The 16,549-nt window shown below is 38.2% G+C and overlaps 1 protein-coding gene across 1 annotated transcript in view; it reads left to right on the top strand.

The window, feature by feature from the left end:
- Positions 1–15,744, top strand: part of SYNJ1 (synaptojanin 1) — a 47,517-nt gene extending 31,773 nt beyond the window's left edge. The window contains exons 22-31 of the mRNA XM_053385241.1: positions 893–1,058; positions 1,278–1,490; positions 2,397–2,534; positions 3,142–3,180; positions 3,954–3,998; positions 4,721–4,756; positions 4,846–4,898; positions 5,252–5,387; positions 6,410–6,630; positions 12,865–15,744. Of these exons, the coding sequence (XP_053241216.1) occupies positions 893–1,058; positions 1,278–1,490; positions 2,397–2,534; positions 3,142–3,180; positions 3,954–3,998; positions 4,721–4,756; positions 4,846–4,898; positions 5,252–5,387; positions 6,410–6,630; positions 12,865–13,686 (1,869 nt within the window). The 3' untranslated portion in view covers positions 13,687–15,744. The remainder of the gene's footprint in view (positions 1–892; positions 1,059–1,277; positions 1,491–2,396; positions 2,535–3,141; positions 3,181–3,953; positions 3,999–4,720; positions 4,757–4,845; positions 4,899–5,251; positions 5,388–6,409; positions 6,631–12,864) is intronic.
- The last annotated feature ends 805 nt before the right edge of the window (positions 15,745–16,549 follow it).

The following is a 16,549-nucleotide window of genomic DNA, read 5'->3' as shown; positions in this document are numbered from 1 at the left end:
ATCAGGACTTTCAGCTTTGAAACCCAGTGCTTTCTTTCTATATAGCTGAAGTGGGAAAATATAGTTTGCATGGAGAAGAATGTTTGTACCTTCGTGACTCCCCTCCCTCCTAATGCTCACCTCCAACAGGTCAGCCAGGCTAATTCCCTCCCAACTTTCTCCAGTTTCCTTTTGTGTGTGTGTTTCCAACTGATACCTGTTTTTAATGGACACACCATGGTTCAACTGCTGTCAGCCATAGATTAAATTACTTGACTCATTGTCTGACCAACTTCCTGATCCTTTAGACCAGGCATCCCCAACCTTTGGCCTTCCAGATGTTTTGGACTACAGTTCCCATCATCCCTGACCACTGGTCCTGTTAGCTAGGGATCATGGGAATTGTAGGCCAAAACATCTGGAAGGCCAAAGGTTGGGGATGCCTGCTTTAGACCATAGATTTTTTCCCCCTCATCCTGGATTGAAGTGAGAGCTGTCAACAGAGGATTGAATAACATGTTTTCTTTACATAGGTATGCTAGAGCAGCAACATGTTATGTGTCCTCCATTAAAAAGTTGTTGTCAAGCAAGTTACATCTTTGGCAGTCAATGCAAAACTTTTCAGAAACAAGATGAGTTTATAATCTATTTTCTTAACTCTATGCCTTTTAACATTCAACACATTCTCACAGGGCTGTTCTGTTGTTAATTATTTAATGCACAAACTTAACCTGTGGATGAGTTTCAGGCTGAGCAAATTCAGCCTCCCATTATATCATGAGGAAGAATCTTACTTCTGTTTTCACTGTTAGAATTAGAATTATGACTTATATTTGTAGTTTTTTTTTTAAGTAGTTGCACAAACCATAATCAATAATTATATTAATTATTCTCTGATTTGTTTGAAATTCAGCTGCTTGGGAGGACAATCAATATTAATTTGAAAAACCCAGATTGGATTAAGAGCTTGGAGGAAGAGATGAGTCTGGAGAGAGTGAATATTGCCTTGCCTTCATCAACCAGTTCCACTTTGCTTTGTGAAGATGTGGAGGTTTCAGCAGACTATGACGATATGGAAGGTTTGTCGAACTCAAACTTAAATCTATACTCTAATTAGGTTTCATCCATTATGCATAATCTTACATTATAAAAGTTTGATTATTGGTATTTTGTAGGAAAGTGGTAGCAGCTCTAGTAGCTTTTTTAAAAAAGCTCTACAGTATTTGCTGTATTAATTGCGGTACAACTTGACAGATTTGTAGTTCTGTTTACTTAATAATATTTTACTTTGTTTCAAGGTGATGTTGATGATTATAGTGCTGAAGTAGAAGAAATTCTTCCACAGCATCTACAGCTAGCAGGAGGTTCTGGTCTTGGAGCCTCACCTGCCTCTTCACCTCGTTCAAGCCCTTGTCAGTCGCCTACATTATCAGATGGGCCACCTCCAGCTCTTCCATCAAGGCCAAGCAGAGCACCTAACAAGACTCCTGGACCACCTACATCTTCTCAAGGTATTGCCACATCTTACCAATATCCTCTCCATATGTGCATGTACTTATTTGTACATTCCATTAGATGCATATATATGGATATTCAAATACAAAGTACCCAAGATTGTTGAAACAAAGGTCTTCAAGAATTTTGTGAGCCTGAGGGCAATAACCACCTTATTGCTATGGTAACCTGCTCTGGGAGATTATTTTTGGCTGAAATAAACAACACTAATATAATGATTTAATATTCCATATTACAGTCATACAGAGTGAGCAAACATCAATGAAATGCTTTTTAGCAATTTATATTAAATACTACAGGTATTAGCAGTACTACTGAAAACAAGTTTTACATACAAGGAAGTGTGAGCTTTATACAGTACTTGCCTGAGGAGATGGTACTTGCTTTCCTGAAAGAAATAACAGGATTTGTGCGATGAGCTTCTTTGAATAATATAATTTGAAAAAATTGTTGTTATATAAGGGACGCGGGTGGCACTGTGGGTAAAACCTCAGTGCCTGGGACTTGCCGATCATATGGTCGGCGGTTCGAATCCCCGCGGCGGGGTGAGCTCCCGTCGTTCGGTCCCAGCTCCTGCCCACCTAGCAGTTCGAAAGCACCCCTAAGTGCAAGTAGATAAATAGGTACCGCTTTATAGCGGGAAGGTAACGGCGTTTCCGTGCGCTGCGCTGGTGCTGGCTCGCCAGAGCAGCTTTGTCACGCTGGCCACGTGACCCGGAAGTGTCTGCGGACAGTGCTGGCTCCCGGCCTCTTAAGCGAGATGAGCACGCAACCCCAGAGTCGGACACGACTGGCCCATACAGGCAGGGGTACCTTTACCTTTACTTTTTAGTTGTTATATAACTAGGCATAAGAATGCTTTATTTTTTTTAATGCCTCTGTATATAAATTACTATTGCCAGGTTCTCCAATAGATTTTCAACCAATTGCCCAACAAAAAGAGTCTACCCAAAGTTTGGAACCCAAACGCCTGCCTCCACCTCGCCCCGGAGCACCTCCTGCTCGCCCTGCTCCACCACAGAGACCACCTCCACCAGCAGGTAAGCTGGTAAAATGTGAAAATAATACCTGAAGAAAGTTCTTCTATTGTTGGTGGTAAATTAGCTTAAATTAAGAATACCTTTGTTGTGTAGAGGGTTTTGGGAGCTTTGTCTTCTGTTTGTACATAACCACAGCTTGCTGTGCCTTCTGAACTGACAAAACCATGGTTAATGGTAACTATGGTTTGTTTGAAATAACTTTATAACCCATGGTTTCAAACAAACCAGTTACCATTAACATAGCTTTGCCAGTTTGGATGACACAATAGCCTGCACTTAAGGAAAAACAGAAGCAAAAACTTCCAAACTGTTTCTTTCCTTGTCACCGCGCTGGAGGAAGGGAGTGGGGAGTGCATGACCCCAAGGCTCATCTACATTTGTTCTTATCATGTTAAACTATGCTTTAGCCTGCTGAATACAGCCACTACTACCCTATCTATTGATGCTTTTCTAGCTCTCTGTCTATAACTTTGAGTATGAAGGTCTCGAAGACTATATAATTACAAACAGTTCATTTATTGTTCCTGATTCTTGATTTCCTTTGTCTCATGCTTCTCTTTCAATTCATACTTTTTATTTATTGCTGCATCTGCTTCTTACCCTTAAGGAGGTAAAAGTCCTGCCCCTGTTAGAAAAGAATTTGGAGGTAATGTTTGTGTTCAAATATGACTTAAGTAGTGGGTAAAATATTTTGTATTAATCTAGATTTCTTTGTTAACACTTTTGTTGATATCCAGTCTTAGTCATTCATATTCACAGAAGCTCCATTTAAATCATTGGACTTGAAACGGGGCTACTCTGAGTAAGAGTGAGTTGGATATCATTCTTTGTTTTTAACAAAGGCTTTATGACACAGTTTTAGTTTTAGAATGCTTTTATTTTCCTAAAAGTAGTAAAGTTACCTATGGCTTTGAAATGTTAAAGATGGTGCTAAAATCGTAGTAATATGCCTGATTAAATATGAATTGCAAATGTGAACAAACCTGTAACTGAGATTATGTGTGGAGGACAGGAGGAGGTACATTGGTTTGTTCCAAAAGCCTGGATGAAAAAAATAGTTTTTGCCTGGTGCCTAGTAACATATGGTGCCAGGTTCACATCCCTGTGGAAAGTAGGGAAAGGCATACTGAAATTTAGTTCACAGTTAGGGTCCTGACAAAGAAACACAAGTTCTTAAACCTGTTTTTTTATCTTGTTTATGATTTAAATATGATCCTATCAATGAAAAATAAAATGAAAGCTCTTTAATCTTTCTAAATGTGAACTTCATGCTTGCTTATTTCCCCCTCAAATCGCAGCAATATACTGTTTGAGTTGATCACTTTATTCAGAACAAAAGCCTTGCAATTCTGTTTTTTCTTACATTTCCTTGCCCTGCTGCATGGCCAATATACTGCTTTTCTGCTTTTCTCTGATAAGGTCTTGGTGCTCCTCCCAGTCCTGGTGTAGCCAGGAGAGAAGAAGGTAATGAATTTTCCTCCTGTCAACTGTATATGCAAATATTCATGCACAGCTGTCCTGACTTTCTTGCCTGAGGGTTCCTATTTGTACTTTATAATTTTCGGTGTTAACTTATTGAGATAATAATTCAGTCATGACAAATGACGTCAAATTTGTGTGTTGTTTTAAAAGAAAGCACTAAATTGCAAGTGCTAAATTGTATGAGATCAAAACTTCTATTGAGTCAATAGTCAGGCAAATGTGAATATGCTTTAGGCATGTTTCTTCTGAAAATTTACTAGTTTTTGTTGAGAAAGTGAAAACCACATAACTATGGTTTAGATTAAGCATTGAACTGTCAGATTAGTCTCCTCGTAAGCACTGGAGATATTCAGCCTAATTTGGAGTCAATTTGCTTTTTACTGGAACCATTGATAAACAATTCTGCAAATCAGTTATCATATTCACAGTGCATCTAAGGTGATCATTCATAGAGGATTCCTAACAATTAGGAGCATTTCATTCTTCTAGCATCACGCTATGCTGAGGGAATAAAGCATGCAATCGTTATGCCATTAAAAACTATCAAAACATAATGTTAAAAATACAGATAGGTACAGTAATGTAAACATTTGAATTAGGATGTCTGCAACTTTCTCATCTAAATATAAAATCACGTATTTGTAAACCTAAATATTCACTAGTATAAACTGATTTATTTGTTTATTTTTGTTCTTATTACAAAGCTCAAAAAAGCCCTGGGCCACAAAGAAGAGACATAGGTACTATATATTGAGGTTAAATACTTAATTACAGAGAATCTGGATTTTGAAATATATTCTAAATTAGTGACTTCTTTCTGTTTCTGCAGCTCAGAGTCATTCACCATCTCCAGCTGGACCTACAAGCATAGGAACTAGACCGGTAGGCAATCAGAGCTTGTGATGTGGTTGTGATATTGTGATCCTGTCTTTGGGTTTATTAACTTCAAAGTTTGTAGAAGAGAATGTGATGAAACTTTATCGTGCAATCTTTTGAAATAATGGTTCGTATTTAGTGATACTAGCCAAGGAATCCTCATTTTCCCTATAAGACTTCTAGGATCTGTGTTATTTAATTTGAATCCCAGCACTAAGATTTCAGGATTTAGCGTTTCCCATTTCCCTAAATATTAAGCTATTAAAATATTTGACCTTGATTGCACAGTCATTGCAATCTGAAGTGAACTGAACTTCCATTCACAGGCAATTGTTAGGGTTTCCAAATTGTAACCATATTGCATCTCTGCACCTAATGCATTTCAGACTATTCCTCCCCGAGCTGGAGTCATTAGTGCACCACTAAGCCACGCCCGTCCCCCTGTGGGGAGACAAACACCTGAAGTCCAACCCAAGCCAGCAGAATCACCAAGAGGTAAATTGTTTGTTTTTGCTTTAATGTAGTTATCGTGCAGTTTAGTGGCGAGACCTATATAATACAGCCTACTCTTCCCACTTTCCCAGAATTGGTTCTGTGACAGTGTCCTGTTCACATCTCTTTCAGAATTAATGTGAGTTTCTTACCAGCACATAACATAGGTGGTTCAAGGTTGCTAATGGAATAAAGTCTCAGTCATGCACTTAAACGAATTTTGTAAACTATAGGTCTGCTATGCAGAGAAGATTTTAGAATTTTTGTAGCCACTTCTGGGCAGTACTTCTGTTTTTAAAATACTGCAAGAGAATCTGCTTATCCATATGAATGGAAATAATTACAGATCCTTTACCCATGGGTACACAAGTATTTCAGAGGTATAGAATGAAATAAAGAGAATGAACTAGATTAATGAGCAACCTCAGGAAAATTTGTTGCTAACTACTTTGGAGATGTTTATTACAGCTAAAGATAGTAGTTCTCACCCCTACTGTGGCATGGCTACATAGTGTGTGATCAAAGACATGAATGGTTCTTAACCTCATGGGAAATACCAGATATATATGCTGTATTCAAATGTATGCACCTCCTACTTCCTTAATGTGTGAAGACTTTATCTCTGCTCAGAACCTAAATAGCTGTGACATGAGTTCTGTGAGCCCAATGAGACTTTAGATCTGATGTTCTCAAAGAGCAGTTCCCTTCATGACAAACTGCTTTTGAAACTGATGTGAATTTCGAAAGCAGATTGTGATATCAGAGGGCCTGGCTGTTCAAAGGGGGCAAAGATCCAAATTAGTGTAAGTTCTTGAATGAGCAGCTCTTTTAATCCAGGCCCCTGGCAGTTTTCCTGAACTGGGGTTACTCTTACATGTTTTGGTATGTGCAGTTCCATATATACAGATAATCATTTTTCCTATGGGATGCCATCCAAGGGTTGAGACGCTGACCACTGTCAAGAGAACTTTGTGTTAACTGAGAAAATCTAATTCCATTAAAAAACACTTTCTGTGTATTTGCAGGATCCCCTCTGCTTCCTGAACCACTTAAGCCACAGGCTGCCATTCCTGTTCATTCCACCACTCAGCAGCCCCCTGTCCTAAAGATGCAGGAACCTCTTGTACCTATGACAGTAACATCTCAGACAGCTTCTCCACAAAACCTGGAAGCACCACCGCAGCCTCCCCCTCGTAGCAAATCATCCCAAAGCTTGCCTTCTGAACCCGTCCCTTCACAGAAACAAGTATGTATGCAATTCTTTTTAATACTTTATTTTTAGTGCACAAGTACACTTACTTTAACAGGCTTACTCAACAGCAGCATTCACATGCTGATAACTTTTACATTTAAATATATAGCGCAGTCGACTCACAACTTAAACACGTTTTACATGTGCTGTCCAGTTGAAATCACATAAATTAAACACACAAAAGATGGAGAGCTTAAAAGCTCCTTTTGTTTTCTTGGCACAGAAAGAGCTTTTAAGCTCTCAGACTTGCTCACCAGGTTCTGGAAGGCTCTTGCAAGATCTCATAGTGTCCTCCGAGTTCCCATGAAATCTCATGAGAGTCTCCCTGAGCTTGGTACACAAATCCCTGAGCCCAGTAAGCAAAATATTGCAAGAGTCTCCCTAAGCTTGGTAAGCTCTCTGTCTTGCTTGTGGGGCAAGACCTGTTTGGTGTGCCGGCTCTGGAATGTAAAATTGTTCATGTGGAAGCAGTTCGACTATACACGAGTTCAGATTTATGCGCCATCCCCAGAACATAATCCCCGTGTTAGATGCAAGTCAACTTTATAGAGCTATTAGAAACTATGGAGAAGAAAACACAAATGAAACATATTAAACCAACTATTAAAAAATAGTGCTGTGAATTTTAGCTTTCCTCTTTGTGGTTGTTAAAATTCATACAGATGTTTGAAATTTGAAGGTGGGGGTCTAGTTAGCATGATACGCTTTTACTTTGAGGCACTTGCAGATCTGTTTATATTGGTGCAGCAATAAAACTGCTAGCACATTTGCAAAGCTAAGCAGGGTCTAGTATGGGGATGGGGAACTGTGTGTTGAGATTCCTGCATTGCAGGGGGGTTGGACTAGATGACCCTGGGAGATACCTTCCAATTCAACGATTTTATGATATTTTTGAAATTAAGTCCTACTGAATTTATTGGGACTTACATGCAAGTTAGTATGTTAAGGAATCTCAGCCAGCACAGTTCTATACATACTCAGTAACAAATCCTACTGTACAGTGAGGCTTACTCCTAAGCATGTCTGCATAGGATTTAGAAACTTAGTTTCATAAAAAACACAATTAAATAGGAATGGATTCATCATATAGAGAGACTGGTTTAAATCATGTTTCCCATTTTTTATTTACGTTTTTTATGAACAAACTATTTGGTTCCTGTAACAAAACATGTTGATTAGCAGCTAAAGAAGGCTTTTATGTTCCTTAGGAGAATAATTGAAAGGCTTGTTGCCATGCAGTCCACATGTCTGTTGCACTACACAATTATATATCTGGTTAGAATTGAAATGGGAGGAGACAAGTGCAAAATGAAAGTGTTTTTCTTTGCATCTGTACCCATGCAAGGTCTTCCTTGATGACTAGGACATACTTGGGAGCATAGGCTACTGAACTTAAAGGTTCTTACTTTCTAATGTCAGCATGTAAACGACTATAAGTATCCAGAACTTCCCAGAACAAAGGACCAATAGTTATTGGGCACAGTCGTGTGTGTGTGTGTGTGTGTTTCATGACATAGGAAGTAAATTTGTATAGCTTTTGGTTGATGAGTCATAAATACTCATAATCTAAGAAATGAACAAATTGCAGAGCTCAAACAATTAGAAGGCATAGACAGTACAAGTTCACTTAGGTCCTGGGACCATTGGGGAGAACAGAGCAATCTTGGAGCCAGCAGATTCTAGACCAGCTCAAACCTGCCCTTGGAACATCCCTAATCATAGGCCCATAGAGTTTCTAGGTGCCACTAGCCCAAAATTACCCCCACCTCTGCTGGCAAAGAGGCACTTCCACCCCATCCTAACACACTCCAGTTAGCAGAGCTGTGGTTGGGGATTGTCTAAAAGACATTAAAGTAGGTGCCAGGCAAACCTCTGGGAGGCCACTCCATAAGTGATAAGGCATGGCTGAGATGGATATTATTCTTGTAGGCAGCTGCTATATCGCAGCCTAGGTGGTAAACAGATGTCTTAAGACATGGGTAGAGTTTAACATGTATTATGGCCAAGTTTCAACTGGACTAGCTTACTAACAATATATTAATATGGTCACACTTATATTCAAACTGACTTAACTATCCTTTCCACTGTTGGTAAGTTGGTAACTATCCTTTCCACTGTTGCTGCTTCTAAGTCTTATAAATTGGGTCAAAAAACCCTGCAAAATATTAGAAAAGATGTCTAATACTGAGCATCCATTTTCTTGGTGAAGTTAGAAAGCAGTTAAACACAGTCCTCTATACACTTTCCCCAAATAACCTGGTATGAATATATAAGAGGTATTTAGAGCAGTGCTAGAACAGTATTACTAGTTTATCCACTGGCAATCAGACATAGAAAAGTTTAACAGAATGTGTCAAAATACAATCTATTAGTAATGATTTGCTTCAGAAAGAGAGCTTTTGAGTCTTTGAAGCCAGTACAGCCTAATGTCCTCAACCTGCTTTTAAATCTGTAAAATCAAAAACCAATCCATGCAGTCCTTTGAACATGCTAGTCACTTACATGATTATCTCGCTCTCACATAGCAGCATGACTAAATGTCATCTGGAGCGGGTTTAAAATGCAGCTGCCCCAGTCATATGAATAGTCACTTGATCACTAAGGGTTGTATTCAATATAGCACTAAGTAGTTCCTTCAGTACAAGGAAATCCTTGCGCAGCTGAACTTCCCACCTCCTCACCCTGTGAACCACCCAAATCTGTTCTAGGGGTTCCCCAACCGTCTAGAGCAGATTAGGAGAGGGCATGGCAATGCACACACAGGAGAGGGCGTAGTTCTGTTGCACTAGAAGTAATCCTTGTGCTGACGGGATGAGTTACTAGAATACTGCCCAAAGGCAATATATTTTAAATATGCAAAATGCTTGTTGGGTATCATTGACTCAAACATAGCTTGCCAGTTGAGGCAGCTTTCTTTGTAAAATCAAAGCCAAAGTGAAGGACTATTGATATCAGCGGTGGCTACCCTGCAGGTTTTTTGTACCCACAAGACCTCCAGATTTGCATCCCTCAAGGTCAACAGTTTTTACTTTTTTTAAAAAAAGAAAAGTTTTTATTGACTGCTCTCATATGTCCCCCACTATGATGATGTGCTTTGCCTCCCATAAGGTGTCCATTTTATAAAAAACAATTTAATAATCTATTATTAATTTATGCAAATTATTAAAATTAATGCAAAATAGCAGACGGGAAAGCATTTTACACTTTGGCTGCCCCCAGTTTGACAAGCAGCCCCCAGAGAGTTGACTGTGGGTCAACGCGGCCCTCAGCCTGAACAAAATTAGTGTCCCTCCTTTTATATCATAGCAAATCCAATTAGAACAGTAGAGTGTTTCTGCATGTATGTGTTATCAAAGTAACATCTAACACTCAAATAATTGGACAGACATAGTGCTGGGTCACTTTTGAAGCATTTTACCATGGATTTCTTCCTAATATTTTCCCTTTGATGTCTGTCTCTTTCTCACAAGCAGGATCAACCATCAGGGTAAAAGGTACCTGACTCTTTACTAGTCTTTTGTTATTTCCATCCATTATTTGTTCTCCATGAGTTGTAGCAAAAAAGATGTATGAACAATTTTGCTTCATACATCTGCACTTGCATTGAAATCACCTGCCTGCATATATAGGCAGACATGCCATAGTTTCATTCTTGCTTTCTGTAGCATATTATTGAAATAAAGCACCTTATTTAGCTTGGTATGCTATGGCCTTGTAGAGTAAGGGTTCTCAAACTGTGCCAAGTAAGCCTCTCCTTAAATGAAGAAAACAGCATAAAGAAATTTTTAAAATAAATGTCTGATTGTTGCCAGCTTTCAAAAATCAGAGGGGAGGGTCCTAATACAGGACACTAAAATAGCTAAAAATCCACAAAAAATGCCTTATGATGAAGTTGGAAACCTCACTTGCACCTCACCAAGAGGTCTGCCTCACACTTTGAGAACCACTGCTATAGGAAGTACTTAATTTGGTCCCATTTTCTGAAACTTTTAAACACTACTCAACCCTGATAACAAGACTACTTTATGAAACAAAATGAATGTTGCGGCAAAAAGTGTAACATTGGTTTCAGCTCTCTCACACTCAAAAGTTCATGAAAAAAGCTGCCCTTTTAGAATAAAATATATCTATTTCTAGTTTTAATATGAAGCAAGTTTTTAATCGGTTTGCTTCTGAGATCAATGCAACTTACAAAGCACATTCAATTAAATCCTACAAAGCAGTGGTGCTGCTCTTTTGGGTCTTAGTATTTTTAAATTACACCATAAACATAGCATGCCATGTGCCATATGCAAAATTGCATTTGATTTACATTTATTCTGTAGTTAAACATGGTTATACTTGGACATTGACAAAATTGATTTCTTGATTATTATTTTAAGCAGGCTGTTTAGGTAAGTATAAAATGGATCTTCAGATTTAAAACTTTGTGTTTAGAATTGTTGAATATATAACGATACAGGATTGGCGTATGTCTAATATATGTAAAAACATGGAAATTTACTCTTACACTAGAATAGGCATAGTCACTCAGAAGTCAGTTCATTGGAGCTTACTCTTAGGTGTGTTTTGGACTATGGTCTTAATTACTGGAAGAAATGAAAAATGTAGAATGTGTCTTAAATATGAGGAGAATTTTGATTCTATGTATAAGGATACCCCCTGCAGTTGCGAAGCCTTCTTTTCATCCCCATGCTGGGTGAGGGAGCCAGGTTGGTGGAAATTGATTCAACACGGCAGCATTCTGGGTTGGGTACTGAACTTGCCAAACCCCTCAGGTGGATGTCATGTTGTGATACTTACTTGGGTGTGTGTGAGAGAGGACATCCTCAAGTCTCTCTATTAGTACTGAGGCCTGTTCTTTTGTCTCCATTCTTGATAAATTCTATTTCAGTTTAAAATGGTGAGAAATACTTTTGATTAGATTTATTAAATTTATGTATCATTTCCCACAAATAACTGGATTAGTCTTAGGAATTTCTGGTGAAGAGTCAACTGGAAGACATTGAGTGCATATTAGCTAAAATACTGAGATTCTTCCCAGAGGAGAAAAAGACCCATCCATCCTAACAACAATAAATTTATTATGTGTACCCTGCCCATCTGAGAGGCAGGGCAGAACTGGAAGGTGGGGTGGCTTCTCTCCCTGTCAGAGGAGGAAAAAGGCTTGAAAGGCCCTGCCCATCCAGTTGAGTGGGAGAAGTCAATTTATTCACTGAATGTCCTTCAGTCCACTCTGGCAAATGAGTTTTGAATCAATTTACATGGACAATATGCAATAAAAATTCATTAAAGCAAAACAAACATACTAAGTGTTCATCTCTAAAAATTACCTGATTACATAAAATAACCACAACACCCACATAAGAAAGAACCGCCAAAAATAAATGACCAAATGCTAGGCCATTAGCACTGTCCAAATGCCTAGGATAATAAAAACACCTCTGTCTTGTGCAGGAATATTTCCAAGTGCTTAAAATTTATCTGGAAGTTCAATGAAGGGCAGGATTCAGCTAATGAGACTTCCCAGCAGAAACCCTGTGCATGGACTTTCTTGTGTAATGGGGCTTTCCTCCTGCCATGCTCCCCTTTTGACTTGGGGAGGGTATTGAGAGAATCCCCAGAATAGCACACAGGGGAAGGAGAAGGGGGATCATTGAGTCTGCCAAGGCAAAATACTTGCCCTGACAGAATGATTGCCTTAGCGCAATGTTGAATTTCTCCCAAAATCTTTCTATTTTGGCCCAGTAAAAAAAACAAAAAACAATTTATAGTATTTAAAGACACTAGTGCCATTTTAAAACATAGAATGTTACTAACATTTTCATTGTGATAAAACTTCATAATAACATCATCCATTTCTGCATGTGAAAGTGACTACATTTAATTATGTATATACTATTTTATTTCTTCAGCATAATAGTTTTTTCCAGTAGAGATGTACTGTTCTTTTGTGTTCAGAAATCTGAAACATTACAATTGTATCAGTTAATAGGGGGATAAATAAAATGCTTTGTAGGTCTACATGTGTCTATTTTGCCAATGAAAACGCAGTGGGGGTTTTAAAAAATATTTTGATCATAAAATAAATCAAACAGGACTTTTAAAATAAGAAAGCAAGCATAAAGTAAATTAGGAAATGCAAGATCCACTGTTTATGCCATGGACAATGAAGAAATGCTGTTTCACAGCCAAGTGACATGTTTGAGCACTTTATTTACTTTTCAGATTAGAGCAAATGGAGTTCATGCCATTCAGCTTGAAACACAGCTAAACAATGATCCTTTTGAAGATCTGTCCTTTCAGCTGCTTTCTGCATCCAAGATTCAGTCATCAGTCCGAATGTCACCGGTTGTACCTTTAAACCAAAAGAAGCTGACAAAGTTGCCTTCTGCAACAGACAATTTTAATACTTCAAGTAACATAAATTGCATGCCAGCAATGCCACTTATTCCAACATATAGTAAACATGAAGAACGTATGTGCAATTCTCCAAATCCATTTGCTCCCAGACTAAACAGCACAAATCCATTCACCGAAGAAACTATTACTGCTGGAAATCCATTTAGAACAGAAACCCAAGAATCTGGAGCTACTTCACATTGTTCAACAGAAGGACCTGCTGCTTATCCTTTCCCACCTCTTCATAAAAGCAAGGCCTCGTTTTATGTTAATGCATTTGAAGACAATTTCAGTTTGCAAAACACATCTTCTATAGTGAACAATGTAAAGCCAAGAGGATGGGTAACATTTGATGAAGAGGGTTGTGTGATGAAGTTAAAGTCACCGGACAATCACACTGAGTTAAAAAGAGCAAGTTCCATGAAAGCAACTTCTTTTCCAAGTTCACTGGGCACTGAACAAAATATATTTGGCTCAGGTTCTGCCATTTACAATGACTGGAACAGAAGCTCTGATTCTTTCTGTCCTTTGCCAGCAAGACCCCCACCTGCACCTCCTGTACCGCCCAGGTCCAATAGCACTAAATCAACTGCAGGCCCTTCCCAGGTACCTAAGGTTTTATCAACACAAGATTTTACTGAAAGATAAATTCTTTAAACTTGTTTGCTAAGAGTATTATCTCCTAGAATTGGGCATTGATGTAATTCTGTGTGCAATAGTTTTGTCAGATGCACTGAACTTTAAATATGTCACTATGTACAAAATTTAAAGGTGTGTGTGTATATATGGTATTTCACAAAGCTAATTCCACATGTGATTTTATTATGCCACTACTAATAGGGCACAATGCAGGGAAGTTTATGCATATTTAAATCCCATTTTAACCCACAGGACTCAAGTTCAAAATTAGAAGTTCCCATCAATTAATTTAAATACAACACATGAGCACCGTTTTATCCTTTTAGTGCACATAAATTTATTTATTACAAAATATTTTAAATACTATTTTAAATACCCTCCTGACTGGTAGAACTTAGAGTCACTTCCAGTAGCCGAAAACTGGTATATTTATAAGTATTTACCAAAGAACTGCCAAAGTTTAATTAATGACTGTTTTCAAGGGTAATGTTGGGGAAATGTTATATACCAGAGGTTTATGAAGATTTGTAATGGTGAATTCCACAAAGAGTCGAAAGATTTTTTAAAAAGTACACAGCATATAGTAATATATTTTACCTGCAACTGCATATGTACTATTGTTTTGCACACATGGGAAATATTGTGGTCACTTATAATCCAGTTATTCAACTTTTGCTTTGGATACTACTATTAAGGAACTTTCATTTCAGAAAAATATGAATCTTTGTTATTAACTTGAAGAGCAGAATTTCATGACTCGATACAATGTAGTCAGTTTTGATACAAAAATCTGAAGTAATCTGCTATGTGGTCCATGCATTTCAGTTTTGTTTGCATCCTCCCTTACTATGTATAGAAGTGCTTGTGTCTTAAATTGGGCTTCAACAGATAGTTTTTGTACTGTTCTGTAAAGCTTTTTAGATGCATCACTGTTCTCGCCACAGACAGAAGCTGTTAATGCCACATGTGATGTTTATGAAGGCTAAATCTGTTACTGTTTGCACAATGCTTTGTAAACTTGCAAATGGTCCTGTCCCCCATGGTTTTTGCAACAAATGTCATTTGTAGTATTTTGGTGTCATGAAGGAAACACTAGTGTTTTCAATCATACGTCATTAGGCAAGCTATAGATTCTCTTATACATATTGTCACAGCTATTTATATTGATTGCTTTTTTAAAAGCTTGTGGAAAATCTTTTTTGAGAAGGGCCTCGCCAAACCTGTCTGTTCTTCTGTTGACTCTGTTAGCAAAGTCTCCGCCTTTTGGTAGCATCTAAGTGAAGCACAGCTTTCCATGGAGCAGCAAAAATAAAATTACATTTCTAAATTATTTACTACTATCCCAGCATATTTCTATAAATCATCCCAGCTAGCAGTGCATAACCATTATCTACAGTTGGATAGATAAGTAAATACAGTGACTTCTGTATTGTGCTTTTACAGTGAAGTTCATTTAAAAGTACTCGTACATCTTCAACATCAGTGGTACTATAACCTTTGTGCTTCAGTATGTGATTTAACTCGTTAAAACTCTGATTATTAACATCTGTGTGATAGTGCTTTGGAATAATCTTATGTTAGCAAAGCAACTGTGTTCTGGAAAGTTAGTGCAAATTACAGTTCAGTGATATGTAGACCTTGTTTAGATTTTTATTTTCAATTATTACAGTTTTTCTATAACATATTTAATATACAAGCCCCCATACACCTTCAATAGATTACAGAATCTGGCAGCAAAGTACCACCAAAATTGCAACAAAGTATCTACAAGTATAGGATAAATAGTTAACAATCATAATATATTGCTAAAAGTAATTTACTAGTGGCGTCAAATTTACAAACTATGTAAAAAAAAAAGCTATATCTTTCATGGAGTGTGTTCCTGTGGCAAGTTGCTTTGTTAATGTGTAACAAATTATTGCTTGTGGTACACAATATTTGACTATATCCAATGCAAAATGACAGTATTATCTCAGTGGTCTACAATATTCCATACATATCCTGTGAAATGTGGTGTTGCATTAATTAAATAAATATATCAATCTTTCAGAATATAATATCAATTCATTGACTGTGTCAAGATTTGGTTTTCTCTTGTGGCCTGACATTCTCAAATGTGCAGCCAACTTGCCCCTTTAGGAAAGGACATAGATTTCTCCTGCAAAGAAAAGCTTAGTTGGTTGGGTTTTTTAAAAAAATCAGATGCTCACATCTAGGGTCACTGCACCATGCTCAGTTGCAGAGCAAATAACAGAGGTGCCGGGGAGAGAGGGCAAGCTTTTATTGTCATGAGTTATTCTTACTCATTTCACACATGTTTGGACTGGTGGACAGAGGCCTAGGTATGGCAGCTGGCAGCCCAACAGCTACCTGGGTCAGTCTTAAGCTGTATATGGATTAAGACCAGCCCTGTGAATGGAGCATGGAAACTCACTGAGAGCCACTGTGGTTGTTTCAATACAGGCAAGGGTAAGATCTCTTCCATGGTTCCTGTTGGCAAGTAAAACAACTGAACTGCAGTGTTCTGCAGCAGCTGCATTTCCTGAACTGTCTTCAAGGGAAGCCCCATGCAACAAAGTGCACTGTCAACCTCAAAAGACACCAGAGTGTAGATAATATTGGCTAGGCTACCTCAGGCCAGGAAGGGGTGGACATCAACACAAACATGCCTCCTAGGCTTCCTGAGAGAAAAGTGAATAGCTCTCCCAGGCAGCGCACCTTGTCCCTTAAGCCGGAACGCACAACCCTTTCCAGAGTTGTTTGATCATCTATCTACTTTTTCTTCCTTGGCGATCACTCGTAGCCGAGTAAGATTGTCTTCATAAACACAGTTTTAACAGTGTTTATGTGGAGGCCAATTCTGGATCCACAT

Source organism: Podarcis raffonei, chromosome 4, assembly GCF_027172205.1.
Source record: "Podarcis raffonei isolate rPodRaf1 chromosome 4, rPodRaf1.pri, whole genome shotgun sequence".
In the NCBI taxonomy this organism is placed as follows: Eukaryota; Metazoa; Chordata; class Lepidosauria; order Squamata; family Lacertidae; genus Podarcis; species Podarcis raffonei.
This window is presented reverse-complemented; position numbering and strand designations above follow the sequence as displayed.